A 26,607-nucleotide genomic window follows, 5' to 3' on the forward strand; every position below is an offset into this window, starting at 1 on the left:
TACTTCTATTCAGCCACAAGAATATTGGGAAATGATGTTGAGCGATTAGACCTGGCTCGCAGTCGGTGGTCCAATTCATCCCAAAGGTGTTCGATGGGGTTGAGGTCAGGTCTCTGTGCAGGCCAGTCAAGTTCTTCCAAACCGATCTCAACAAACCCTTTCTGTATGGACCTCGCTTTATGCATGGGGGCATTGTCATGCTGAAACAGGAAACGGCCTTCTCCAACTGTTGCCACAAAGTTGGAAGCATAGAATCATCTAGAATGTCATTGCATGCTGTAGCGTTAAGATTTCCCTTTACTGGAACTAAGGTGCCTAGCACACCATGGAACAGCACCAGACCATTATTCCTTCCATATCAAACTTTACAGTTGGCACTATGCATCGGAGTAGGTAGCATTCTCCTGGTATCTGCCAAACCAAGATTTGTCCGTCTTGACTGCCAGATGGTGAAGCGTGATTTATCACTCCAGAGAACACGTTTCCACTGCTAAAGAGTCCAATGGTGGCGAGCTTTACACCACTCCAGCCGACGCTTGGCATTAAGCATGGTGATCTTACGCTTGTGTGTGTTTGCTCGGCCATGAGATGAACAGTTTTTGTGCTGACGTTGCATCCAGAGTCAGATTAGGCCTCGGTAGTGAGGACAGATTATTTTTATGCGCTACACACCTCAGCGGTCCTGTTCTGTGAGCTTGTGTGAACTACCACTTAGCAGCTGAGCTGTTATTGCTCCTAGACGTTTCCATTTCGCAATAACAGGACTTACAGTTGACCGGAGCAGCTCTAGCAGGGCAGAAATTTGACGAACTGACTTGTTGGAAAAGTGGCATCCTATGACAGTGCCACACTGAATGTCACTGAGCTCCAAAAAACATTCTACTGCCAATTTTTGGCTATGGAGATTGCATGGCAGTATGCTCAATTTTGTACACCTGTTAGCAACAGGTGTGGGTGAAATATCAGAATCTGTGGACATAGGACATATTGCCATTGGGAATGGTCACATATTCTGGTGCTAATTGAAATTTCTACCCAATTTCAGTTTTCAGTATGATCAGAGCTGGAATATACAGTACCAGTCAAAAGTTTGGACACCTACTCATTCAAGGGTTTTTCTTTCTTCTTACTATTTTCTACATTGTAGAATAATAGTGAAGACATCAAAACAATGAAATAACACATATGGAATCATGTAGTAACCAAAAAAGTGTAACCAAAAAACAAATCTAAATATATTTGAGATTCTTCAAAGAAGCCATCCTTTGCCTTGATGACAGCTTTGCACACTATAGGCATTCTCTCAACCCAGCTTCATGAGGTAGTCACCTGGAATGCATTTCAATTAACAGGTGTGCCTTCTTAAAAGATAATTTGTGGAATTGATTTTATTCTTAATGCATTTGAGTCGATTATGTTGTGACAAGGTTGGAGTGGTATACAGAAGAGATCCCTATTTGGTAAAAGAACAAAGTCCATATTATGGCAAGAACAGCTGAAATAAGCTAAGAGAAATGACAGCCCATCATTACTTTAAGACATGAAGGTCAGTCAATCTGGATAATTTCAAGAACTTTGAAAGTTTCTTCAAGTGCAGTCGCAAAAATCATCAAGCGCTATGATGAAACTGTCTCTCATGAGGACCGCAACATGATGATCTCCGCATGTGTAGTTCCCACAGGAGGTGAGATGGTGTGGGGGTGTTTTGCTGGTGATACTGTCTGTGATTTATTTAGAATTCAAGGCACCCTTAACAAGCATGGGTTTCAATCGGTGACGTCACTTGCTCTGAGACCTTGAAGTAGTGGTCCCCTTTCTCTGCAAGGGCCGCGGCTTTTGTGGAGTGATGGGTAACGAGGCTTCATGGGTGACTGTTGTTGATGTGTGCAGAGGGTCCCTGGTTCAAGCCCGGCGAGGGGACGGACTAAAGTTATACTGTTACATTTACATACCCTACATTACACATCTAATATGTATATACTGTATTCGATACCATCTACCTCATCTTGCCTATGCCGTTCTGTACCATCACTCATTCATATATCTTTATGTACATATTCTTTATCCCTCTACACTTGTGTGTGTATAAGGTAGTAGTTGTGGAATTGTTAGGTTAGATTACACGTTGGTTATTACTGCATTGTCGGAACTAGAAGCACAAGCATTTCGCTACGCTCGCATTAACATCTGCTAACCATGTGTATGTGACAAATAAAATTTGATTTGATTTGACAATAAGCCAAAATACAGTGAGGGAAAAAAGTATTTGATCCCCTGCTGATTTTGTACATTTGCCCACTGACAAAGAAATGATCAGTCTATCATTTTAATGGTAGGTTTATTTGAACTGTGAGAGACAGAATAACAACAACAACATCCAGAAAAACGCATGTCAAAAATGTTATAAATTGATTTGCATTTTAATGAAGGAAATAAGTATTTGACCCCTCTGCAAAACATGACTTAGTACTTGGTGGCAAAACCCTTGTTGGAAATCACAGAGGTCCGACGTTTCTTGTAGTTGGCCACCAGGTTTGCACACATCTCAGGAGGGATTTTGTCCCACTCCTCTTTGCAGATCTTCTCCAAGTCATTAAGGTTTCGAGGCTGACGTTTGGCAACTCGAACCTTCAGCTCCCTCCACAGATTTTCTATGGGATTAAGGTCTGGAGACTGGCTAGGCCACTCCAGGACCTTAATGTGCTTTTTCTTGAGCCACTCCTTTGTTGCCTTGGCCGTGTGTTTTGGGTCATTGTCATGCTGGAATACCCATCCACGACCCATTTTCAATGCCCTGGCAGAGGGAAGGAGGTTCTCACCCAAGATTTGACGGTACATGGCCCCGTCCATCGTCCCTTTGAAGGGGTGAAGTTGTCCTGTCCCCTTAGCAGAAAAACACCCCCAAAGCATAATGTTTCCACCTCCATGTTTAACGGTGGGGATGGTGTTCTTGGAGTCATAGGCAGCATTCCTCCTCCTTCAAACACGACGAGTTGATGACAAAGAGCTCCATTTTGGTCTCATCTGACCACAACACTTCACTCAGTCGTCCTCTGAATCATTCAGATGTTCATTGGCAAACTTCAGACGGGCATGTATATGTTCTTTCTTGAGCAAGGGGACCTTGCGGGCGCTGCAGGATTTCAGTCCTTCACGGCGTAATGTGTTATCAATTGTTTTCTTGGTGACTATGGTCCCAGCTGCCTTGAGATCATTGACAAGATCCTCCCGTGTAGTTCTGGGCTGATTCCTCACCGTTCTCATGATCATTGCCACTCCACGAGGTGAGATCTTGCATGTAGCCCCAGGCCCAGGGAGATTGACAGTTATTTTGTGTTTCTTCCATTTGCGAATAATCACACCAACTGTTGTCACCTTCTCACCAAGCTGCTTGGCGATGGTCTTGTAGCCCATTCCAGCCTTGTGTAGGTCTACAATCTTGTCCCTGACATCCTTGGAGAGCTCTTTGGTCTTGGCCATGGTGGAGAGTTTCGAATCTGATTGATTGATTGCTTCTGTGGACAGGTATCTTTTATACAGGTAACAAACTGAGATTAGGAGCACTCCCTTTAAGAGTGTGCTCCTAATCTCAGCTCGTTACCTGTATAAAAGACTGGGAGCCAGAAATCTTTCTGATTGAGAGGGGGTCAAATACTTATTTCCCTAATTAAAATGCAAATCAATTTATAGGATTTTTGAGATGCGTTTTTCTGGATATTTGTATTTATTTATTTATATTATTTATTTATTGTTATTCTGTCTCTCACTGTTCAAATAAACCTTCCATTAAAATGATAGACTGATCATTTCTTTGTCAGTGGGCAAACGTACAAAATCAGAAGGGGATCAAATACTTTTTTCCCTCACTGTACATCTCTAGGCTGTGTAAGGGCTATTTCACCAAGAAGGAGAGTGATGGATTGCTGCATCATATGACCTGGCCTCCACAATCGCCTGACCTCAACCCAATTGAGATGGTTTGGGATGAGTTGGACCGCAGAGTGAAGGAAAAGCAGCCAACAAGTGCTCAGCATATGTGGGAAATCCTTCCCTTCAAGACCGTTGGAAATGCATTCCATGTGAAGCTGTTTGAGAGAATGCCAAGAGTGTGCAAAGGGTGGCTACTATGAAGAATCTAAAATACAAAACATATTTTGATTTGTTTAACACCTTTTTGGTTACTACAGTACATGATTCCATACGTGTTATTTCATCATTTTGATGTCTTCACTATTATTCTACAATGTAGAAAATAGTAAAATAAAGAAAAACCCTTATGTCCAAACTTTTGGCTGGTACTGTAAATGTTTGAGGACCAGGTTTTGTTTTTTCTGGATCCCATTAGAATGACAATTGCAGAGAAAGGGACAGGGCAACAACTCTTACAATTCCAAATATTTAATCCTGCAAGATACTTAATTATACAGTATAACTACCTTTTTTTGTCAAAGCAAAGATGCATACATTTGTTTTGCTTGTGCTACATACATCTACAGTATATCGGTCTATATTGGTATGCTAATATTAGAAAATGCCCAGTGCCCTACTATTGTGAATTTTTTGTTGTTGTTATAAATATATTTTTTTAATTCAGATTTTTGCAGCACCCCTACTTCCCGTGGCTATGTTTGAAATCATGATTTGTCCAAATAACCATGGACGAAAAATCCAAGCACCAGAACTATTTCTGCTAGTTAGCTATCAGTGTCCATAGTATAAAGACAGTTATAAACTGGGTGGTTTGAGCCCTGAAGGCTGATTGGCTGTCAGCCTTGGTATATCAAACCGTATACCACGGGTACAACAAAACATGTATTTTTACTGCTCTAATTACATTGGTAACCAGTTTATAATAGCAATAATGTACCTCAGGTGTTTGTGGTATATTTCACTCTGCGTTGGACACAGCCCTGTCGTGCATATGAACAGTCCTTAACCGTGGTATATTGGCCATATACCACACCCGCTCCAGCCTTATTGCTTAAATATACGGTACCATTTATGTTTACTTGTCTGCCCATGAGAGATTAGGAAAGACATAACACAACACACTCAAAGAGGGCTGGGCACTCCTCCACATTGCATTATGTTTTATTGCCCAGTGACAGCTGTCCACTTGGAGGGCTTGAGTTCCAGAGACATATCAACTTCTCCTTCTCACACAATCATGGGTAGCATATGGGGCTTTGGTGATAAAACGGATGGCACTGTGATAGACTACATCCAGTTTGCTGAGTAGAGTGTTGGAGGCTATTTTGTAAATGTCTTGATCACACCTACAGCGTCATTGCACAAAATGGTACGCAGCACCATCTGGATATGTGTGCAACAAAAGTTTAACATTCATCTTCTGCTACCATTTCTGTCAAGCCATCTACACATACAGTTTGATGCATACGTTCGATAAATCCAACACATGCACCACAGAGAACTCACTGCAACTGCCTCTGCAACGCAATGGTGCAAGGTAAATGTAGCGTTCCATTGGAAATGAATGTACTTCTGGTGTACCAAAATGCAATGACACTGTCAGTGTGTTCGAGGAGTAACATATTAAAGCTTCTGTTTGACAAAGCAGCCACACAGCAAAGTGAATCTAGATATGATCAATGAGCTATGTATGATAAGCCCATTTCAAGAGGGGGCCAATGGCCCTAGGGGCCTCTGTGAGTACCTACAAGTGAGTTATGGATCCCATACATTTGAAATATGGAAACATATTGTAAAAATAAATAATCAAATAACTATCAAAGATCATTTGATTGTGTAAAAAAGTGTTGTTTTCGTTGAATTTTCCCACGGAATCAGACTGATCGTATGTCCCTGGACTACATGCGTCTGAAAAAAGGATTAGACCTACATACCCATCTACAGGACAAACAGTGCTATTGCAAATCCGCCATATATACTTTCTATATATGGTCACGCTTCCGGCACAGCATTAGACAACTCTGTCAACTTCACGCTCTGCATTTCATGCCACATAAAGAACGTTTTTTTAAATTTTATATGAGAAATGTGCTTATTCCAAAATGTAAATTTACTTAGCCAGTGATATGCTATTGTGTTTTAAGCATATAAATCCATAATAGTTGTCCTAGGGCCTATAATGAATGTATGGTGATAGTGTGAACAAAATAATAGGTCAATTCTAGTGTTAAAACATGTAACATCCAAAGACAATATACTTAAGGTAAGAAAATGTGCTGATTAAGGGACATTTTTAATTATCATCACCATCAATAGAAGCAACAGCAACAATAGAATCAGAATCCTCAGAATCCCAATAACCATTTAGATAATACAATACATTCTGGATCCCAAAACTTTGGCTTTATACTTACCATAGATCCCGTTAAAAATACCATGATTCTTTTTCCGGTTTCTTTTTTCCCTTTTGAGTTTCCAAATAAAACAGCTGTACTTTGTGTGAGTCAGCGTCTTTGCATGCTGTTGGTACAAGTATGTCTGGTCCCACCACGAGGATGATGCAGGTTGCAGCGCTTACTTTTTGTTTGTGTTTAGTGAATGGAATCTCGAGCCCGAAGACCATCCCGGACATCTCGATAACTGGTGTTAGTTTCGAGGACCATTTGAATGGAGGTCATGCGACTCTAAATGAAATGTTCCGAGAGGTGGAGATGTTGATGGAGGACACGCAGCACGTACTGGAGGAGGCTGTGGATCAGGTAAATGTTCCATTCAGCTATATGTAATAATACACTGTAATTCAATAGACTATTTACAACAATCCTTTAATTATTTTTAATAGCAGCCTATTTACAATACGTTTTTAATTCCAGGGAAACGTTTGACGTTGTGGCCATGGATAGAGCCAGGCTGTGTGTTTTTATTATACCTGATTAATAGCCTGTAGCCTGCTTTCCTTGTAGTCTACTGTTCCCCCCCCCCCCACCCCCCCCCCCCCCCACCAACACACATCAGTTGTTGGTAAATATTAATGTACTGTATGTCTGTATTGTACTTTAAGTGCTATTTAATAAATGAAAGGATTTAAATTGTATGTTGCATGGTCTATCATAGAACCAGAGATATGAACTGTGGAACAAATAAGATGCGCTCACAATTTGAATGTTTATCACTTTTTCTCAGATGGTCAATGAGAGTGCCAAATCATTGCTTAATATACAGGATTTGCTTCCAAACTACCACAATGAGACCAGTACATATAGGGACAACAGGAACCACACTGTTTACATGGCGGAGAGGATTGACAAGGTAGGTGCACTACAAACAGGGTGAGGTAATGATGCAAGATTGTGTGGATGCATGTCACAAGTCATCAACATGTACATTTTATCTGGATGTTTTATATTCTAGAGGGAGATCAGACAACAATGGTTGGTTATTTTGACATTAAATGTTTAGGTTTTCTGACAAGGAAAGTATCTGGTTTCTCTTCTAGGAAATGGACAACAGAACAGGGGGGACTCACTTCCAGACCCATATCGAGATCAATGGCCAATGGAGCGAAGTTGATCATGTGAGTTTGTATTATATATATTTTTTGATTTGTTAGGTGCTGAAAAAAGGATTGCAAGGAGTTTAATGCAAACCAGTTTGAGGTAAGAGGTGTTTCAGCTTCCAAGTCTGCAAACAGCTGGGTACTGATCATCAGAACAATCCCATGACAGTTATTCTATTCAGACAAGGATGTTTGTATATGTTGAATAATAGCCAGATGGAATGAGGTGAGACCATAGCAGGGTATGACAGTTGAAGAAACGGAGTTAGTCACTGAGGACTACACAGATGTGATCTCTCTGTCTCACACTCCATAACCTCGTCCCCATGCTAGAGGACGTGTATGGTAATTAAAACCTTAGATGTTTCAATATTATTATTTTTAGGTCAAAGTTTTATCTCCTGAATATGCTGGAATCGAAGTGCAATTGATCCCAAACCTGATGATATGTATTGTTTGGATACTATGTGATATAGCTAAGTGAGTTTATTGAGGTGGAGCATCAAGAAAATAATTAAGTCGATTGCTATTCCTCTAAAACAAATGAGTACTAGAGAGCCTAGAGACGCCTTTCTATCCAAGGTGAAGCCTGTTGAATAACTTAAACCCAGCTGTTCTACCATTGCCTATTTTCTCTGCTCTTTTGTTATTTAACCTTTTCCTCATCGAACAGCTCATTATGCAAGGAAGGAGGGAACTGGGTACAGTTTGTTTTGAGACTGAAACAATGTATCCTGTTGCCCCAGTTTCAAACCAGTGTTCTTTTCCAAGTCATTTCTCAGCTACTGCAGGAACACTTTACAACTTTGTGAATAGATTGTCTGTCTGTCTTTTATAATGAGTAGTGTATTTTAAAGAGGTGGCCATTTACTTTACACTTTTAAAAAACATGAGTACACCAATATTAAGCCATTATTCCACAGGCTGTTTCACCATTGGAGATTTTATGGCAGTGTTTTGATCTTTTGCCTTTCCTGGCATCATTACAGAATGTGGTTGAATTAATAGACATAAAAAAATGCATGGAAACAGCCTGTTGGAAACCTCAAATGACTTGCACTTGGGTCATTTTACTTTTTTTGAAACTTGTGTCTACTTAATTTTGCTGCTGTGTGGGCTGCTCCACAGAGATGCGTTTGGTTAAATATTTAGTGAGGGGAAAATGTTCTGCTTTGGGAAAAATGAAGAGCAGCCCTATGCACAGTATGATGCCTAAACAGCTGTGCTTTATCAACAGAATTACAGGGTATTAGGGTTGTTGAGCAGCATGTCTTCCCCAGTGTCTCCTCCAGTCCCCCAACACTGAGTTATCCCGTCTGGTGAACTGGGAAGCATTTTTTTTACTGAAGCTTTTGCAGAGATATTTCTTATGTTTTAATGTCACGTGCACAAGTACAGTGAAATGCCTTCATTGCAAACTCCAAACTCAACAATGCAGTAATAATCACAAAATAATTACAGAAGGTAGAACAAAAACACACAAGAAATAAGAACATTATAAAGCAAGAAGCTATATCCTAGATATGTAATGTTACTTCATGTGAGCTAAGGGGTTGGCTGAGATGGATTTGAGTGGTACGCGGGTGAAGGAAATTCTTACTGTTGATGGTTGCCAGACTGCTGTTAGTGACACAACCCACATCTGTCTAGACTAGTCCAGGCTGCCATGGAGATGGAAGGCGGGGATGTGTGTTTGATCCTGCCTGTTATTTGATACAGTACATGTCTTTGTGGTTCAATGTGGTTCATCATAATACACTGTGTATGCTCACATCTTGACTTCCCACAATGGAAATAATTAGGTAATGATGGCGCACACCACACACAGCCAATGTTATGAAACAATAAAGGGTTCAGGTTTATTCATGGCAAGTGAATCGGGTACTGTTTGTGTAGTGAAATGCTGTATTCTCATGTTGCTAGGTGTGGGAGAAGACCGTGTTAGGCATATCCACAGACCCGTCAGGTCTCCATTCTCAGTAGCCAAGTGCTCAAGGCTGACAGACTTTGGGAGCTCTCTGACAAAGTATGTTGTTTTTGTAAGCCTGCTGAGTTTCTCCGACTCCACATAGCATGAAGAGATAAAGTTAATCACGAGGTTTAGATGACTGATTTTTGGCAGAAGCTGTTTCCTCAGGCCGATGGAGGGCCAGTGTTCAGTCTGTAACAAGAACACCATTTAACTGGACTTTCTTGATTTTTAGCCATCCAATCCATCTGTACTCAATGTAAAGGTATATGCACATCCCTTAATGAGCAAAGCATTTGTGTGAAAACAAATGTTGTGGAAATTGGACAGGTTAATAAAACAGGGAATATAGGTGTACCTGTGTGGGAGGGTGTGTTATGTGGATGCTGGTTGGTCCTGTCTGAATGTGATTTCTCTTACCAGGAATGCATGCTTGATGAAGATTGTGGTAAGAACAGTTACTGCCTATATGAGATAGTAAGCTCCAAGTGCCTCCCCTGCAAAGATGTTGATATGGTGAGTCTTTTTTGGGGGGATTAACATCTTATTTTCATCCCAATCCTGAGTCAAAATTCAGCCTTACATTGAGTTGAGAAATGGAAACGAAAGGGATGTAAACAAATGCAATGAACCCAAGTTCGTTGTGTACTTCTGATGATATTCCAGATCTTGTGAAGTTCTAGATCAGGGATGGGCATCTTTGATGGGGGTGGGGGCCACAAAAAAATCAGAACTACTAATGAGGGTCAGCAGTGGCTTGTGGGTCTGCGTACCCGCATCAATACACTCCAATTGGTCTGCGGGCCATCCCTGGTCTAGATTATGTCTCTGATTCCCAGCTTGTTCCAATCACAAAAACTATGACCATTACTAATGTTTTTTTTTTTTTAGACCTGCACAAAGGATGAAGAGTGTTGTTCAGACCAGATGTGTGTGTGGGGACAGTGCACTAAGAATGCCACCAAGGGCAATGCAGGCAGCATCTGTCAGTACCAGAGTGACTGTAAGCCAAAACACTGCTGTGCCGTTCTCAAAGGTATATGGTCAAACACAAACCTATCTATTGAATTAACTGTTCAAGGTATTGTTTGTGTTAAAGTATTTTTTGTTACTTACTGGTCCTCTTTCTCTCCTGAACCCATGATTCTAAACCTCTTGAAGCTAGGAGGCACTATTTTTAAATAACTTTCCCAAAGTAAACCGCCTATTTCTCAGGACCATATTCTAGAATATGCATATAATTGACAGATTAGGATAGAAAACACTAAAGTTTCCAAAACTGTACAAATATTGTCTGAGTATAACAGAACTGATATTGCAGGTGAAATCCTGAGAAAAGTCTAATCAGGAAGTGACTCTTATTTTGAAACCCCTGTCTTTCTATGCATCCCTATTGCCCATTGAAAGGGATATCAACCAGATTCCTTTTTTCTGTGGCTTCCCTAAGGTGTCTACAGTCTTTAGACGTAGTTTCAGGCCTTTATTTTGAAGAATGAGCGTAAACGTCCACATTGCGTAAGTGGTCAGTTGTTGGCTCTGTGTGATTTTTGCGCTAAACAGAGAGGTAGCCATTTTGTTTCTTGTGATGAGTTGTCCTGGCAGTGGAGAAAATACATTTTCCTGCAGTTCCACACCTTTTGCCTTGACTTAATGCCATGTTCATATATCCTCTGCTTCCCCACCTCTCTCTCTCTCTCTCTCTGTCCTTCTCATGGTGGTTGCAGAGCTGCTCTTCCCAGTGTGCCAGCCCAGGCCGGATAAGGGTGAAGCATGCAACAGCCACCCTAACTTGCTGATGGACATGCTGTCCTGGGACGTGGAGGGACCGAGGGAATACTGCCTCTGTGCTGGTGGACTCCACTGCCAACCCCATGGGTGAGAGCATCTCTAATCTTCATAAAATAGCTGTGATTGTTGCAGATGGGTCTGTCAGATTTTCCCATACAAAAAAAAAAGAAAAACAATTGCAATATATTTTTACCACATTATTTAGGATGCATGTTATATATTTAAAACATTTTAAATACATTCCAACATATGTAAAACATATCACAAAATATGTTAAATGTTTAGGAAATGTATTTTAATGCATTTTAAAATATTTTCACATGTAGTTATCGATATACAGTACCAGTCAAAAGTTTGGACACACCTACTCATTCCAGGAGTTCTCTTATTTTTACTATTTTCTACATTGTAGAATAGTGAATACATCAACACAATGAAATAACACATATGGAATCATGTAGTAACCAAAAAAGTGTTAAACAAATCAAAATAGATTTCAGATTCTTCAAGTAGCCACCCTTTGCTTTGATGACAGCTTTGTACACTCTAGGCATTCTCTCAACCAGCTTCATGAGGTAGTCACCTGGAATGCGTTTCAATTAACAGGTGTGCCTTGTACTTTAAGACATGAAGGTCAGTCAATGTGGAAAATTTCAAAGCACTTTGAAAGCACTATGATGAAACTGGCTCTCATGAGGACCGCCACAGGAAAGGAAGACCCAGAGTTACCTCTGCTGCAGAGGATAAGTTCATTAGAGTTAACTGCACATCCGATTGCAGCCCAAATAAATGCTTCAGAGTTCAAGTAACAGACACATCTCAACATCAGCTGTTCAGAGGAGACTGCGTAAATCAGGCCTTCCATGGTCAAATTGCTACAAAGAAACCACTACTAAAGGATCAAAAAGAAGCGACTTGCTTGGGCCAAGAAACACAAGAAATGAACATTCAACCAGTGGAAATCTGTCCTTTCGTCTGAGTCCAAATTTGAGATGTTTGGTTCCAACCGCTGTGTCTTTGCTAGACACTGAGTAGGTGAAAGGATGATCTTTGCATGTGTGGTTCCCACTATGAAGCATGAAGTTGTGGAGGTGCTTTGCTGGTGACACTGTCAGTGATTTATTTAGAATTCAAGACACACTTAACCAGCATGGCTACCCCAGCATTCTGCAGCGACACCCCATCCCATCTGGTTTGCGCTTAGTCCCACTATCATTTGTTTTACAACCGGACAATGACCCAACACGCACCTCCAGGCTGTGTCAGGGCTATTTGACCAAGAAGGATGGAGAGCTGCATCAGATGACCTGGCCTCCACAATCCACAAGTTTGCAAAGCTGTCAAGGCAAAGGGTGGTTGCTTTGAAGAATCTCAAATATAAAACGTATCGATTTGTTTAACTTTTTTTTCTTCTTGTTACTACATGATTCCATATCTGTTTATTTGAATGATTTTGATATCTTCACTATTATTCTACAATGAAGAAAATAGGAAAAATAAAGGAAAAATCCTTGAATGAGTAGGTGTGTCAACTTTTGACTGGAACTATATTGTTGTTTAAATAGACCGCTGCACCACTCGGGAGGCCACTAAGGCACTGCATCGCAGTGCTAGAGGCGTTACTACAGACCCGGGTTCATTCCCGGGCTGTGTCACACAATTGGCCCAGCGTCGTCCGGGTTAGGGGAGAGCTGGGGAGCTTTACTTAGCTCATCGCGCCCTAGCAACTCCTTGTGGCCAGCCGGGTGCCTGCAGGCTGACCTCGACTGCCAGTTGAACAGTGTTTTCTCCAACACATTGGTGCGGCAGGCTACCTTGTTTAGGAGTGCGGTTAGGCGGGTCATGTTTAGGAGGACGCATAACTCAATTTTCGCCTCTCCCGAGCCCTTTAGGGATTTGCAGTTATGAGACAAGATTGAAAAAGTGGGGTAAAATAAAAAAATAAAAAAATATATAGATTAAAAGTGAAATAATAATAAAAACAGCCTAGTGATCTCAGGCAATTTGTTTTCATTATTTAATTAAGCTGGAGGCACTAGTTTTTGTTTTACAACTTGAGATGGGGAGAAAAAATGTTTTGAAGTTGAACGTGCTATTTTTGTTAATTTGGTGAAATAAAATATTTTTTTTGTTGGTTTTTTTTACTCACTATGACAGATCAAATTATCACTGCCAATGTTTTGGCTTGGTGGCCCAAAAACATTTCTCCATTGATCAATACATAAAAAGTCATTTCAAAGCCAAATTAGAATCAACTTTGACTAATGTCATAGCCATCCATTTTACAATTTAATATTGTAAGGCATTACATGAATTTCAGCAAACGTATTTACGTGACGTGTTATATCAAACTAGGCAAGTTGGTTTAAGAACAAATTCTTATTTAAATTCTTATTTTCTTATTTACAATGACGGCCTACCCTGGCCAAACCCAGACGACACTGGGCCTATTGTGTGCCGCCCTATGGGACTCCCAATCATGCCCGAATGTGATACAGCCTGGAATGGAACCAGGAACTGTAGTAATGCCTCTTGTACTGAGACGCAGTGCCTTAGACCGCTGTGCCACTCGGGAGCTATATTGAAATGTCTATGGTTTTACTAACTTATTATTATTATTTTTCAGACGCGGATCCCTGTGTGTGAACTAGGTGACCATCAGATACAGTGAAGAGGACTAATTCCTTTAGATGAGACATGGTTGTGTGTTTTCTGGAAACTTCTGACTGGGCTCTAGTATCGGTCTGGCATTGTTAGACAGACAATGGCCGAACCAGATGAAAATGGGGCTGACAGATGTGTTCTCAACCACATCAACTAACCAAGCAAAGCACTCATGATGTAATTTGAATAAATATTTTTTTTTCTTGTATTTACTCTCCAGCTATTACTATTTATATTACAGGGCAATGCTATTATTTATATGTGTGTGTGTGTGTGTGTGTGTGTGTACACACACTAGATGGCAGCATTATACATGCATCTGATGTCCTGTTCAATGTTGAATCCTCTCTGTTCTTTAGTTGTGACTCAGACAGTGATGCTTGAGGTAGAAATACAACATTCTGTTGACTCTGTATGTAGGTTAATCTGGTTTAACAGTTGCATTGCACACATACATGCACGTCATAGGACACATTGGGAAGCGTCACATTCTGGTGCTAATTGAAACTTCTACCCAATTTCAGTTTCCAGTATGATCAGGGCTGGAATATACAGTACCAGTCAAATGTTAGGACACATACTCAGTCAAGGGTTTTTCCTTCTTACTATTTTCTACATTGTAGAATAAGAGTGAATACATCAAAACTATGACATAACACATGGACTCATGTAGCAACCAAAAGTGTTATACAAATCAAAATATATTTGAGATTCTTCAAAGTAGCCACCCTTTGCCTTGACAGCTTTGCACCCTTTGAGCATTCTTTCAACCAGCTTCATGATATAGTCACATGGAATGCATTTCAATTAACAGGTGTGCCTTAAGTTCATTTGTGGAATTTCTTTCCTTCTTAATGTGTTTGAGACAATGGTGTTGTGGCAAGGTTGGGGTGGTATACAGAAGAGAGCCCTATTTGGTAAAATACCAAGTACATATTATGGCAAGAACCGCTCAAATAAGCAAAGCAAAATCATTACCATTACTTTAACACAGGAAGGACAGTCAAGTTGTTTACATCCCTGTTAGGGAGCGTTTCTCCTTTGCAACGTCTCAGGTTGAGGGAAGGTGCAATTGGCATGCTGACTTCAGGAATGTCCACCAGAGCTGTTGCCTGATAATTGGATGTTAATTTTTCTACCATAAGCAGCCTCCAACGTCGTTTTAGACAATTTGGCAGTACGTCCAACCTGTGTCCCAACCGTAGACCATGTGTAACCACGCCAGCCCAGATCCGGCTCATTCACCTGAGGGATCGTCTGAGACCAGCCACCCGGACTGCTGATGAAACAACCAAAGAATGTCTGCACAAACTGTCAGAAAACATCAGCGAAGCTTATCTGCGTGCTCATCCTCACCAGGGTCTTGACCTGACTGCAGTAAGGCATCGTAACTGACTACAGTGGCCAAATGCTCACCTTTGCCACTGGCATGCTGAAGAATTCTGCTCTTCACGGATAAATCCCGGTTTCAATTGTACCGGGCAGGTGGCAGACAGCGTGAATGACGTTGTGAATGCACAGAGATACCGTGACGAGCTCCTGGAGCCCATTGTCGTGCCATTCAACCACCACCATCATCTCATGTTTCAGCATGATTATGCACGGCCCCATGTCGGAAGGATCTGTACAGAATTCCTGGAATTGTGTAGTTCTATGGCCTGCACACTCACCTGACATGTCACCCATTGAGCATGTTTGAGATGCTCTGGATTGACGTGCACAACAGCGTGCTCCAGTTCCCACCAATATCCAGCAACTTCGCACAGCAATTTGAAGAGGAGTGTGACAACATTCCAAAGTTCACAATCGACAGCCTGATCAACTATATGCAAAGGAGATGTCGCACTGCATGAGGCAAATGGGGGTCACACCAGATACAGACTGATTTTCTGATCCACGCCCCTACTTTTCTTTTTAAAGGTATGTGTGCCCAATTGTGAAATCCATAGATTTGGGCCTAATAAATGTATTTCAATTGACTGATTTCTTTATATGAATTGCAACTCAGGTAGCTTTTTGGTTTTGCGTGTTGGGCAAGGAACCGCAAGATTGCTGGATCAAATCAAAATGAAAAAATATGGAAAATCTTTTTTATATGTTTGTTCAGTGCAATTTTTTTTTTAAGTAAAAAAAAAAACAGGCCTTCATATCTGTGACAAATATTTGTACAAACCTAAAATGAGTAACAGATCCTGTTTATCAATGTTATGTGACTAAGTTATGTGGTATGTGATTTAAAAATCATCCCAAAAACACTCTGCTACAGTCTTTGCAGGTAGTCTGGTGGTTAGAGTGTTGGGCTAGTTATCGAAAGGTTGCTGGATTGAATCCCCATGCTGACAAGGTAAAAATATGTTGTTCTGAACAAGGCAGTTAACCAACAGTTCCCTGGTAGGCCATCATTGTAAAATAAGAATTTGTTCATAACGGACTTGCCTAGTTTAAAAAATATATCTACATTTTTGGAATCTACTGCAGTCTTTTTTTGCCTTGTGATGTTCTAGTGGGCAGCAGCCTACAGTTTAGGCTGGATATGTCAGTACTCCAGTGGGTTAGTGAGCCTAAAACCTGGGGTGGGTGAAGTCATGGCAAAACTTGGCTTTTTCACTGCATAACAGATTATAGACAGATTACACACAGCTGTGGGACATCAGGAAAAATCAACCTTTTACCACATCAGGACAAACTGCATGTGGACCTAATGGTAAAATCCCAGCCCATTCTGCGTGGCTCTCGGCCTGGATTTTCTAAGGCTGTGTTTACACAGGCAGCTCAATTCTAATGGGTTTACTACAGAGCAGGATCATACAGTTAGCCAGCTAACTTGCCTTAATATTTCCTGAAATAACTTCTTATTTTTTAGAAGGATAAGCTTGAAATGGGCATGTTCTAATTGACTCAACAACCAAAAACAACGCTGCTGTTCTGAACGACCAGTTAAATGCACTGCTCCCCTTTCAAATGGATCACTCATTGCTTCAAGCCACACCCACCAAACGGAGTAGACATACCTCACTCAGTCTGTTCAGTAACGTTTTTGGGAAACGTGTCGTTCAGTACTAACCGTTACGCAAAGTAGCAAACGTTCAATCAAAATGAACGCACCCCAGGATTGGGCTGCCTGTGTTGACATAGGCTAAGTGCTCAGTTAATTGCAACACTTATTACGGTCACGTCCATTCTATTACAGGCTTATGCTCTAATTTTGTGCTGCAATGTAAATGCTTTCTCTGTTGGTATCAAGTAAAATATTTTTGATTGAATTGACTGATATGGGAATGAAACCTCAGACGTATTTTTGATCATGATAGGCCTATGCTTTTTTTTGATCATTAGAATTAAACTATACTTTATATATATTTTTTATGTCAAAGAAAATGAATTTCCATAAAGCAGTTGCTAACAGTGAAATACAACAATGTGGACTCGTTTGGTGGATGCTGACGTCACATCTCTGGCAACCAGCAACCCGTCACATTTCCTGGGGCCTATTCATTAAGGCAATTCTGTTACAAAACGTTTCTTAAACGTAAGCTAATGGAACGAAACGGGGAGGGATTTACCTGAATGTGTCCAATAGAAATTCTCGTTTTGCTCTGTTTGCTTCTTAAATCATAAACCGTTTCCCTAATGAATACGCCCGTTCTCTCATCCCGCAAAAATTGAGCTGTTGCGGCACTTACAACCGGCAGATACTTCTGATTTAACGCAGGAAAACTCAGCCCCCTCGAAATTGCAGGTATATCTGTATTTCACATGCTATTTTCTCTGATTTGGTTTTGTTGTGTGTGCACTAGAATCTACTACATTAGCTAAATGTAACATTTTTAAATGTTCAAAGATCACTGCAAATGGCTAGCTTTTGCTAACTATAGTACGTGCGACAGACAGCATGCCACGGAAAAGATGCGCAAGGGGGGTGGTAACGTTAGCTAGAAAAACTATTTCCAGAAAGTATTGTAGCTTTGTTAACACTCATTATGTCTATACTTCTCAGAAAGTTTGAACATTCTTCTTACTTTAGTGGTGCTGGTTTTGCATCCAGCTATGAATTAGTGGGAATTTCTCACAACACTAGAGAAGTTGGAAGGCTAGCTAGTCTGGCTAGCTATCTAGCTTGGGCTCTTGTGTGTGGGGTGGCACAGCCCCAAGTCGCTGTTCAATATTAAAACCCGTTATAATTCTGTACAACATTCATAGATTGCTTTGTTGTCTAAGTTCATCTGGAATGACACACTTATTTGAGGTAAGCCATTTTAAAGCATGTGTTCTGTATGTAACTGGCAAGTTGTCTGACTTTTTAATCAGGGTCACAAGATTTCCAGCCTGGTTCTATGACTCACGGCAAGCCCTTTCCATTTGACATTTGTATGTAATTGCTGTAAGTAAGCCAAAATTACTCACAGCTGCTGAGGTGGACTTGTCATCAGATTTCTCTAAACTGTGGTGGTCTTCTTGGTGGTCTTACTTTTAGTAACACATTGCTTTTGAGGTTTGTTGTCATTTCACTTAACTATTACGGCGGCGTACAATTGGCCCAGCGTCGTCCGGGTTTGGCCGGTATAGGCCGTCATTGTAAATGTAGCCATAGCAGCATGTCTCAATGGCTTTTGGGGAGTGTTTTTTTTTTTTGATCCAGACACTGTTCTCTCATACCCACCTTTACGAGCCAGCTTACCTTCATTCCTTCCTCCACGAATGGGTATCCATTTTTTCACGGTAGTGCTTTAGTGAACAGCCTACACATGTTGACCACCAGTCACCAGGGATTTCTTGATATCTTTTATGTCCTTACTCTACAGTTGAAGTTTCTCCTTGTGACACCTGTTTATCAAATGGTTTATTTGGTTTATAATAAGCACACACCTACAGTAGGCCTATATATAATGTGAGGACAAGATGCCACTGGTACCACAACTGCCTTGCCGCTTGGCTGGAGACAATGCTTCTGTTTGACAAGCTTGCAGCTGTCACAGACTTGTCACTGGTTTGATAGAGTAAATAATAGACTGTCTGCTCTGTTGCTTTGTCCAGGGGGAACCAGTCCTGCACATTAAACAAATGTCATGGCACATCTGATCAGTGCTGTACAGGAACAGTAGACCTACAGTATATGCAAACCTGGTTTAACAGTGTGCAGATTAGCTCAAGGGATGCATCTGGCACTACGCAGTAACACAGTGTATGTTTCTGGGTTCCCAACTTCCCATTGTTCCATACCTGAGCTAAATGGCACTATTGGCCAGGCAGGGTTTCAGTTATGAAAAATGAGCCACTGGACATTTGACTGGTAGCATTTTAATTTACTGGACATTTGAGAAAATTACTGGACCCACATGCATTGGGGAACTTGATTAGGGTGTCCACCTATGGTGCTCAGAATGACATCACATTTAGGTTACGGTAATGAATCTCAACTGAACATGCAAATTGAGGATGCAATGACGGGTGTCCTTACTGTGCACTTTGAACATGTTAGAATAACTGTCCACATTTACATTTTCCTCAGTCAACAAGACTAATAATGAACAGAAAAATCACTAGCTTATGCATAGGTGGCGCATGAGTGAAGTTTGGGGAGCAAATTTTCACCATTAAAAATGTACCTTTATAGTAATGCATTCCATGCATCATAGCATTTGCAGACTTATGTAAGATGGCCTACTATTCCTAATAGGGCTGTCCTCATCTAAAACATATCTTGGTTGACCGAAAATTTTCTGTTCTTTTGACCAATTGATTGGTTGAAATTTTTAAAGGTGTATTTTTCCCTATAGATGCACCCTATATGTTTTAATAAAATCTATATATGCATTGAGCTTGAAGCGCACTGTTTAATGAAATAAGACACATGACTCAAGAGTTTTCATGTGCTCATTTCCATTTAATTTATAATGTCTTTGTGTCTCAATCATTGTCATGTGGTTAATCAAAATTAACCTAAATGAAAATGATACAAACCTAAACAGTAACTTCTATTGTCATTTGTCAACTATGTAAAAATAGCCTACATAAAAACATTGCAGCCTACATACAGGTAGAAAAAAATATCCTATAAATCACATTGGCTACCATGGCCTGTCTGCAACGAACTTGAAACCTATTAACTTGGGTCCGGCTGATGCTAGCATGAGCAAACTTGCAACATTGTATAAAATATTATGGGCCCTGGAGTTTCCCGAATCGGGTACAGTGGTTCCTCAATTAAAAGTTACGTCATACTGCGGCACAACTTGCGGGCTGCCGCAGCATTCTGTGACAATTCATTTAATTGTCAGCCATTTTTTTCTGTTGCGAGTTAGTGCTAGTTTGACCACCGGAGGGCATCTTTGAGAAGCATTCGATAGTCTTCCATATTGCAGGCACGCGGGAGATCGGGGTTCAATTCCCCGACCGGGAGGAAGGAGTAGGCTGTCCTTGTAAATAAGAATTTGTTCGAAACTGATTCCATATGTGTTATTTCATAGTTGAGATGTCTTCACTATTATTCTACAATGTAGAAAATAGTAAAAATCTAGAAAAAGCCTGGAATTAGGTGTGTCCAAACCTTTAACTGGTGCTTGCGTAATTCATTTGATTAATATTATGGTGTTTCTATTCTGTGAAAAACTCTCTGGGTAAATTCAAACCGTTTCGCTCTCGGAGCACACACTGGACGTTGAGGCTGAGGAGTAGGGTTGATTTGAGCGTTCTGGCCTTACAACAGCAGTTAAGCACCCGAGCTAACGTTGGCTAGCTTGCTGGCTAATTCTAGACATAAATGAGACCACTCGGACCATTTTACTTGCCCGAGCAGAGCTGGTTAGGCAGTTTTCGTGTTAACCAGGTCATTGGTGATTGTAACTGTGCTGCTGCAAACAATTTCATTATGCTTTTTTGCCTACGTTTACTGACACAGGCCATATTCGACGGGTGTTGAGCGCTCGTAAATTCATTATTCTGCGCTCTGGTACACTTAGACGAGAGTGTTCTGAAATCAGAGTAGGTAGTCAGAGCTAATTTACGAAGGCACCTGAATGTCCATTGAGAATGCACAACGACTATCCCATTTAGCTAAGCTAAGAATGATGGGAATATTCAAGTCAATAAATGTTGGGTAGTTAGCCTATAGTTAATATACTGTTAAGTTTGATGTATAACTACTAACGTTAGGTAGATAGCTAATATACCGGTACATGCTGCTGTAGTGATATGCTATGTGGTTCGTAAGGACAGCGTAGCTAACAAATCAATATAACGTATAAGGTAACTTATTTGAAAAGTCATTACTTTTATTACATTGAGAGCGCGTCCTCTCGGTAGGTTGCTAGGTAGGTTGCTACTATCGACTCTGCGGCTTGAGCATGCTTTTGGTGCACAGTCGATAGCGCGCTGGACTTCGGGCAAGAAGGTTGAGGGTTCGTAACCTGCTCCCTGCTTGTTTCATTTGAAGTCGTGCACAATTATCAGTTTATTATTCGGTATTACAACTCATAAGCAGGCCATGTCCTATTTGTTTCATAGTCGATATATAATCATATTTCATGACGGTGTAACGGTTAGCTTTTTTTACAGAAGGATGAAAGAACACTATGTCTGTCAGGGAATGCTATTCTGATATGTCAGATGAAGAGTTAGACCAGAAAGTCAACGCCATTAATACAAGGATGCCCCATGTGGGCTTTAGAATGCTCTGAGACCTCCTTTGACCAATGGGTCATCGTGTACAATGGCCAAGAGTTAGGGAGTCTTTGCAGCGTGTAGACGGTGCCGGTATCATTGCCAGAATGATCCAGCTTCGTTGCATTGCTCGGCAAAAATACTCTGTTCCTGCTCCCCCCTGTCTCTCGTCCACATTCATACAAATCATAAATTGATAAGGTACTAAGATTTATAATGTCTCCATCAAATCTAAGAAGTTATTTTAACTTTTTTATTCTTACTTATTCGTAGACACATTTTCAATGATACATGAAATTGGAGTTGTTCTTCATCAACTGGTAATACAGCAATAATGAAGCAGGTTAATAGGTTAAACATTTAACTTTTAATTCCAATGCTTTTTTTCAAGATACAACATTGTCATATTTGGCGGTGTAGATGGATTTTCAAGGAAGGTAAGTATATTATTTTGAATACATATTGCATATTTCCCATCACCTAATGAACAACCACAATACCAGTCTAGTGTTTTCTGTGCTGTATTGACGTATCCTGAAAATGACTGCTTTAGATTGAACGGTCATATCTCAGTTATTTTCATATTTATTTACTTTCAGGGTGTGAGATGATCAAGGTGTCTAAAATGTAGATATTGCCAGATGTACAGTTGGCCAAAAGTTTTGAGAATAACACAAATATTAATTTTCACAAAGTCTGCTGCCTCAGTTTGTATGATGGCAATTTGCATATACTCCAGAATGTTATGAAGAGGGATCAGATGAATTGCAATTAATTGCAAAGTCCCTCTTTGCCATGCAAATGATCTGAATCCCCCAAAAACATTTCCACTGCATTTCAGCCCTGCCACAAAAGGACCAGCTGACATGTCAGTGATTCTCTCGTTAACACAGGCGTGAGTGTTGACAAGGACAAGGCTGGAGATCACTCTCATGCTGATTTGAGTTCGAATGACAGACTGAAGCTTCAAAAGGAGGCTGGTGCTTGGAATCATTGTTCTTCCTCTGTCAAGCATGGCTACCTGCAAGGGAACAAGTGCCATCATCATTGCTTTGCACAAAAAGGGCTTCACAGGCAAGAATATTGCTGCCAGTAAGATTGAACCTAAATCAACCATTTATCGGATCATCCAAGAACTTCAAGAAGAGCGGTTCAATTGCTGTGAAGGCTTCAGGGCGCCCAAGAAAGTCTAGCAAGCCAGGACCGTCGTTGATTCAGTTGCGGGATCGGGACACCACCAGTACAGAGCTTGCTCAGGAATGGCAGCAGGCACAGTTAGGCGAAGATCTTCGGCCTGGTGTCAAGAAGGGCAGCAAAGAAGCCACTTCTCTCCAGGAAAAACATCAGGAACAGACTGATATTCTGCTAAAGGTACAGACTACTGGGGTAAAGTCATTTTCTCTGAATTCCCTTTCCGATTGTTTAGGGCATCCCGAAAAAAGCTTGGGAGAGACGAAGGTCGAAAGCCATGCATCCTTTGAAACACAACCCAAACAAGCTGCACTGCTTCTTAACACAGCGCGCATCCCAACCCGGACACCAGCCACACCAATGTGTCAGAGGAAACACAGTGCACCTGGCGACCTGGTTAGCGTGCACTGCGCCCGGCCCGCCACGTGCTAGTGCACGATGTGCACGATGAGACAAGGATATCCCTACCGGCCTAACCTGGGCGACGCTAGGCCAATTGTGTGTCGCCCCATGGACCTCCCGGTCGCTGCCAGCTGTGACAGAGCCTGGGCTCGAACCCAGGGTCTCTGGTGGCACAGCTAGCACAGCAATGTAGTGCACTAGACCACTGTGCCACCCGGGAGGCCCCTCACTCACCATTTTGCCTAAGAACACAGCCATGAATAAAGAATGGTACCAACACATCCGTCGAGAGCAACTTCTCCCAACTATCCAGGTACAGTTTGGTGATGCATAATGCCTTTTCCAGCATGATGGGTAATATTTTGGGTCCATGGCCAGGAATCTCCCCAGACCTTAATCTCATTGAGAACTTGTGGTCAATTCTCAAGAGGCGGTGGACAAACAAAAACCCACAAATTCTGACAAACTCCAAGCATTGATTATGCAAGAATGGACTGCCATCAGGATGTGGCCCAGAAGTTAATTTACAGCATGCCAGGGTGGATTGCAGAGGTCTTGAAAAAGAAGGGTTAACCCTGCAAATATTGACTCTTTGCATCAACTTCATGTAATTATCAATAAAAAAGCCTTTGACACTTATGAAATGCTTGTAATTATACTTCAGTATTCCATTGTAACATCTGACAAAAACATCAAAATACACTGAAGCAGCAGACTTTGAAAATGTATATTTGTGTCATTCTCAACTTTTGACCATGACTGTATGTTCGCTGTCCGAGAAACAGGCCGTGGAAGCGTTTATTGCTGGCAAAAGTGTCAGCAATAAACCAGAGGTAATTAAACTGTTCTGTGTTCTTTTTCTCTCTTCCTCTCTGTCTTGTTTTTCATGGAACCTGTCTCACTTGCATTAATTAAAAAACCCTTAAGATGTCAGCTGCTAATTTTAAGATTTACACCACATAAACTCTTAGCCATTTTCACTGAACTATCAAACCCCTGTTGCTGCCAAATTTATCATCACTAATGCAGATTGGTTCTTTTGAGCATTCCAAATTCAGCAGGTGGGGGACCTGCTTTATCGGGGATAATCTGGTAACACTGACAATGGGGTCATTGTTCCTGACATCCCATGCCCCCTGCCTACTGAGAATCTTGCTGTGCTACAACGTCAAGTGAACTCTACCACTGACTCCTCATCGTTTGGTCAGGACATATACATGCATGCTCTTCGATTAGTTATGAGTCTCCAGCCTTTTTAGGTCCTGTCCTCCACCACTATGTAGGATATTGTTTTCGCCCCAGTGCCACTCTTGATAATGGCAAACATTTGTATTTTTGGAAGAGGGTGAAAGGATAACAGGCCCAGCTGTCAAAGTGGGAGAGTAGGCCATTCTGGATAGAGCAGGTTTTTGCCTTAGCACTACACAGTTGATTCAAATGATCAAGTCATCATCAAGCTACGAGTCGTATATATGTATATATATGTATACATTTGTGACACATCTTTTAGTGTCACAATCTTTTATATCCTGCTATTGTCACATGCTACACATGTATCTATCCAATGTTATCATCATTTGTTATAAGTGATATTATACAGGAAGTATTATTAAAGCGATGCTTTACATTGACATACAGATAGAGATGTAGTAGTCCCAGAGTTAATGATCCAAGGTCAGTTTTGCATTTCACCTCCTGATTATTATGATGACTGACCGTGTTAGCATGATTAAGCAGTTTTTTTATTCTCTCTCTATCCATCTGTCTCTCTGACCTATTTGGATCCTCACAGGACAGTCATGCCAACTTTAGCTAATTTTTATAAATTATTACAGGAAATAAACTCAATAAATCATTATTTAAAAGTTAATGGTGAGCTAATTACAGAAAATAGCTTATGGTTGTGAGTGTGACGAAATGAAAGCAGGGCATTCTACCAAAGAATTGTAGATCTTGGACACTGTCTCGTTGGCCTAACATTTATATCCTAATTTGACTTGCAGTTCATGTTCTTCACATTACCATCTCTGGTAAAGGCACATATCAAATAAAATCTAAGTTTATTTGTCACATGCACAGGATAAAGAAAGTGTCATCTTTACAGTGAAATGGTTACGTGCATAGTGGAGTCTTCTTTTGTTTAGACATGTAGTTAGCTAGCTTAACAATGAACCATAATCCCAACTTTAACGTTACTACCATGCATGAATCTCCTGGTAGCTAAAGCTAACAAGCTAGGTTCAATGTTAGCTAGCTAGCTAACATTAGGCTATAACTAGCAATGCAAATGGCTTTCTGAGATGCGTGTATGATCTGTGTAGTAATGTTATTCGGAACATTAGCAAGCCGGCCAGCCAGCTAACGTTAGTAGCTGACAGTTCGCTTTAACTTGCAATAACTACCTTCTTACGAAATTCTAAACGTATACTTTCTAAAAATGTAACTCGACTCTTACCCATACACATGGATGAAAGCTTCTCCTGCTCTCATTGATGCCACTGTTGCCCTTAGTTTGAAGACATAATCCGGAGACAGGTATTTTATACAACAGCCTTCTAACTTGTCTTTTTGACTCCCTCTGTCAACTTCTTCCGTGACAACACGCAGTTTCTTCCCAATAACTGTCATCAGAAGACTCTTCAATGTCTGGTTCAAATAAATGTTTTTACCTAAATCAGGAATTTCCTCATTTGATACATTTTCAGCATGGTACGAGCATGGCACGGTCGCCCTACTGAAAGTAGTCCATCACAACTTCTTCCCACTGATCTTGAATTTGTCGATTGCAGCGACATTAAGAGCAGTAGCAACACTTTTGCAGTTCTTCATGATATCTTTCAAAAAATCTGAGTTAGAAAGGATTATCGACACATACTGAGCAGCTCATGTTATAGACAGAAGTGTGCTACATGGCTGACCAATCCGAACTCATTTCCAGTCCATCCATTATCTCAGCATTCATGGGAAGGTTCATGTCGTTTTTGGTGTCTAAACCAATTAGGCTTGTAATTTTAAACATTTTATTAGTATTTACAGGTGGCATACACACTTGTTATTAAGGCACGTGAAAGTTCACATGTTCCAGAAGGCATTTCTGCCCCAGAACACTTGATTTTCTGTTTAAATGCCTCTCCTGTGAAGTAGTGACATGCAACATATGCCTAGCATCCTGAAACAGGTCACAATTACTATCAGATCACCAAATGGGCACATTTATATGCCTACATTTGCAGGCAGGCCAGGTAACATATAGGCCAACTTCTATGGGTAATCAGGTGCACGTCGTTAATCAATATTGACAGGAGCGCTCTAAACAAAAAGACAATGACTAAATTGACAACTTGTAAATGGAATGAAATAAACCAAAATGTGTTTACTCTGACAATGAGAAGGGTAAATCCTCGAATAATATATTGAATACATTAACAGAAATGTCCATAACCAAACA

At 40.8% G+C, this 26,607-nt stretch overlaps 2 protein-coding genes across 4 annotated transcripts in view; both read left to right on the top strand.

Annotated features, from left to right (window-relative positions):
- The first annotated feature begins 6,400 nt into the window (after nucleotides 1-6,400).
- Nucleotides 6,401-14,115, top strand: dkk3b (dickkopf WNT signaling pathway inhibitor 3b). 2 transcript variants are annotated; one of them, XM_020456251.2, is made up of 7 exons: nucleotides 6,401-6,689; nucleotides 7,153-7,239; nucleotides 7,427-7,504; nucleotides 9,879-9,971; nucleotides 10,347-10,491; nucleotides 11,180-11,330; nucleotides 13,870-14,115. In XM_020456251.2, exons 1-7 carry the CDS (start codon nucleotides 6,465-6,467, stop codon nucleotides 13,892-13,894), a joined length of 804 nt encoding a protein of 267 aa, XP_020311840.1. In that variant the 5' UTR covers nucleotides 6,401-6,464; the 3' UTR covers nucleotides 13,895-14,115. The 2 variants fall into 2 exon arrangements, with proteins under 2 accessions (XP_020311840.1, XP_020311839.1); XM_020456250.2 differs by having other exon boundaries at nucleotides 6,427-6,689; nucleotides 7,114-7,239.
- A 3,423-nt stretch (nucleotides 14,116-17,538) lies between these two features.
- far1 (fatty acyl CoA reductase 1) overlaps nucleotides 17,539-26,607 on the top strand; it is a 40,529-nt gene continuing 31,460 nt past the window's right edge. For both annotated transcript variants that reach the window (XM_031801743.1, XM_031801744.1), the window contains exon 1: nucleotides 17,539-17,646. The gene's annotated coding sequence lies outside the window, so the exon portion shown is untranslated. The remainder of the gene's footprint in view (nucleotides 17,647-26,607) is intronic.

The sequence above is a fragment of the Oncorhynchus kisutch genome, linkage group LG22 (genome assembly GCF_002021735.2).
Source record: "Oncorhynchus kisutch isolate 150728-3 linkage group LG22, Okis_V2, whole genome shotgun sequence".
NCBI lineage: Eukaryota > Metazoa > Chordata > Actinopteri > Salmoniformes > Salmonidae > Oncorhynchus > Oncorhynchus kisutch.

Bases quoted from the DNA above. Each gene is read 5' to 3' on its own strand.
- dkk3b (XM_020456250.2), top strand. From the start codon at position 6,465: ATGTCTGGTCCCACCACGAGGATGATGCAGGTTGCAGCGCTTACTTTT. The intron at 7,240-7,426 runs GTAGGTGCACTA...TTTCTCTTCTAG, and splicing joins TGGCGGAGAGGATTGACAAG to GAAATGGACAACAGAACAGG. The intron at 7,505-9,878 runs GTGAGTTTGTAT...TTCTCTTACCAG, and splicing joins AATGGAGCGAAGTTGATCAT to GAATGCATGCTTGATGAAGA.